At 34.2% G+C, this 3,111-nt stretch overlaps 1 protein-coding gene across 3 annotated transcripts in view; it reads right to left on the bottom strand.

The window, feature by feature from the left end:
- LOC144965782 (uncharacterized) overlaps nt 1-3,111 on the bottom strand; it is a 97,498-nt gene that overhangs the window by 88,318 nt on the left and 6,069 nt on the right. The window contains exon 2 of one of the 3 annotated variants that reach the window (XM_078901512.1): nt 1,546-1,636. The exons of the other annotated variants lie outside the window; for them this stretch is intronic. Coding sequence (XP_078757638.1) covers nt 1,546-1,636 — 91 coding nt within the window. The remainder of the gene's footprint in view (nt 1-1,545; nt 1,637-3,111) is intronic. 3 annotated transcript variants of the gene reach the window in all.

Raw genomic sequence — 3,111 nt, 5'->3', positions numbered from 1 at the left:
TAGTCTTTTTATTTCTAATTTGTCATCTAGTGTCAATCTCCCAAACGGTCGGTGAAGTAAAGAGTCAACTTGATTCATTGCAATTCATTGTTTAACAAAACAAAACTTCAAAGTATATCTCAAATAATGGAAATCAGTGGAATACGATTAATGATTGCACAAATAAAAGGTAGATTCAGATCTTAAAGCATCACAAAGAAAAAATCACTCCACTTAAGTACTTAAAAATCTAAAAACACACCAAAAGTATAACTGTTGACAGTCTTTGCTTCCTTTCTCTGACTGACACAAATACACACGCACAAACACACACACACACACACACACACATAAACACGCAACCATCAACTCGGCACTACAAGCAAGAAAAATGTTGGTAAATTCGTCCACAATGCTTCGTTGCAAAGAACTACTTTATTCAATAATCGTGAAAAAGAGGTGGGGGGTTTGATATGTCATATTTTAAAGTTTATGATGTTTTTCTTTGCTGCTTACAAATAAACTTGACAATGATCAGTGTTTTTGACAGTTAATGTAATATTTTGGATGGCCGAAGTTACCCTACATTGGCAATTGCCTAAAATAAACGTTTTTGAACTTTGAATCTAATTTGGCGCATCCCCCAGTCCAACGGTGGAGCTCTCAGATCCTGGCACAAGTCGAGGGGTTTTCCGCTATTTGAAGATAGTATAATTCGACCTAGTTTCTCGCTCAATCAGCTGTCGCGATACTAATGGATATAGCATTAATTGGAGCTCGGATTGCTTTGCACCACGGTGTTTGATTTAGTCACTACTTCGCGGAGTGATGTCACCAACACACGAGTCGGCGCAGTGCGTGACTCGGAATCTTGAATAGAGTGGAGACTAAAAAGGCAGTATGTTGTTGGCGAGTTGGCAAAAGACAGTGGAGTTAAAATCTCTGTTTTATTTTTCATTAAATTATGCTGTTAATGATTTTTTAAAAGATTGGTGCGGTGCCTGGCACCATTCGATCCAATGGCCCCACGCCACTGGGAACCATTAAATCCCGTCGCCTAAGCATTCCATAAAGGAATGTAAATAATCTATCAAACGGGATATCTGATGTCAACGGGAATCAGCCATGTTGTCCAAAGTAAGCAAATTGGGGGTTAATAACAACACGAAAATGCCCGAAGCGGGGCTCAAATCTGAGACCTTCCTTAACCACTCGACCACCACGCCTCTTATTCGTATACGTGGCCTAACGTCTCATAACGGTAGTGTTTCAGAGTAATCCAGATACCCCCCCCCCCCCATAAAGTGACATTCAAGTTAAAATGAACAAAAATGTTATATTTATTTAGTTTCTGTTATCTTAAGATACTATAGTAGGTAGTGATGGATATCATAACATTTTATTCGATTAAAACAAAACATGATAGACGATATAAATTATACGAATTAAAATATAAATTCCACCTGGCTTCCTGGTGAAAATAAATAAATAATGTAGTTTGGACATGGAAACGTTGTGTTAAATCCATAGTGTGAGAACATTTATCATTTAAATATTTTTACGAACCTGCACGATTGAGTAATCTGCTTCGTGCATCCCTCCATAATATTATCCAAAGTACTTTTATCACATTGATATGACTGACATGGAGCAAGTCCTGTGGGGAGCGGATGAAAATAACGTTGCATAAATATAATATGCATGCCCCTAATCTGAGTTACAATAAGCAAATAAATTTTAGCGGATTAATAGGATCAATAGGATGATGTCTCTTACCTTTACATCGTCTCTTTATAACAATAAAGCAACAACAACAACAAGTACTACTAGTATTACTACTGCTGCTACTACTACTGCTGTTACTAATACTACTACTACCACCACCACCACCACCACTACTACTACTACTACTACTACTACTACTACTACTACTACTACTACTACTACTACTACTACTACTACTACTACTACTACTACTACTACTACTACTACATACTCAGTGGCGGTTCTAGCCTATTTATAGTGGTGGGGCAAAGATGATTCGGTCATATATATATATATATATATATATATATATATATATATATATATATATTTTTTTTTTTAATTTATTTATTTATTTTTTTTTTTTCACCTAAAAAAATTTACAATATTTCAACCACAAATAATCACATTCACAATGAAATAACAATACCAGTAGATTTTAATTATTCCAAACGTAATCAACAATGAATCACGAAAGAGAACACAACTAAAAAATAAAGCGACGAGACATAATGTGACAATACCTTGACAATACAGGTCCATTTCGTTCACTCGAAAAATTAAAGTGATGCTTTAATCCCCATCAACAGGCGAGACATATTGCTACTTACATACGGTATTTCGTATCTGTTAATTAAACATTCTGTTTATATGGTTTTCAGTAGTACGTAATAACTTTAATAAGTTTCACGAGAGCAACAACAGCGATATGGCTCGATTCATTCAGAGCTCAATTGATCATTTTTACTGCTCTCTTGGTGGTTAGAATGATTGTTCCGGTGGTGGTAGTGGTTGGAATAGTGGTAGCGGTGGTGGTGGTGGAGGAGGAGGAAGAGGAGACGGTGAGGGAGGATGTAATTATGGTAGTGGTTTTGGTGGTGCTGTTGGTTAGAATGATAGTTGTGGAGACGATGACGGAAATTATATGATGATGTTGATATTGTTTTTATTGCTATTGTAGTACTTGTTGTTAATGTTGTTGTTGTTGTTAATGATAATGATGATTATGATGACAACGACGATGTCGTCGACAATGATGATTACCATACGATATTACAAAGTTTATTCAATCTTAGACTTTCGCCAATAAAGCACACAATTTGATGACAACATACATGAAAGTGGAAAAAATGGTAAATGGAACCAAACAATAAACTGATACCATTAATAACCACCAAAAATACAACAATCGTAATACCACCAATACGTACTAATAAATAATAATAATAATAATAATAATAATAATAATAATAATAATAATAATAATAATAATAATAATAATAATAATAATAATAATAATAATAATAATAATAATAATAATAATAATAATAATAATAACAATACTAATATTACCATCATAATTACTAC

Source organism: Berghia stephanieae, chromosome 1 (assembly GCF_034508935.2).
Source record: "Berghia stephanieae isolate SIO BIC M18660-M18661 chromosome 1, UCSD_Bste_1.3, whole genome shotgun sequence".
Taxonomy (NCBI): Eukaryota; Metazoa; Mollusca; class Gastropoda; order Nudibranchia; family Aeolidiidae; genus Berghia; species Berghia stephanieae.
Note: the sequence above shows the minus strand (reverse complement) of the source record. Positions and strands in the feature narration are given on the sequence as shown.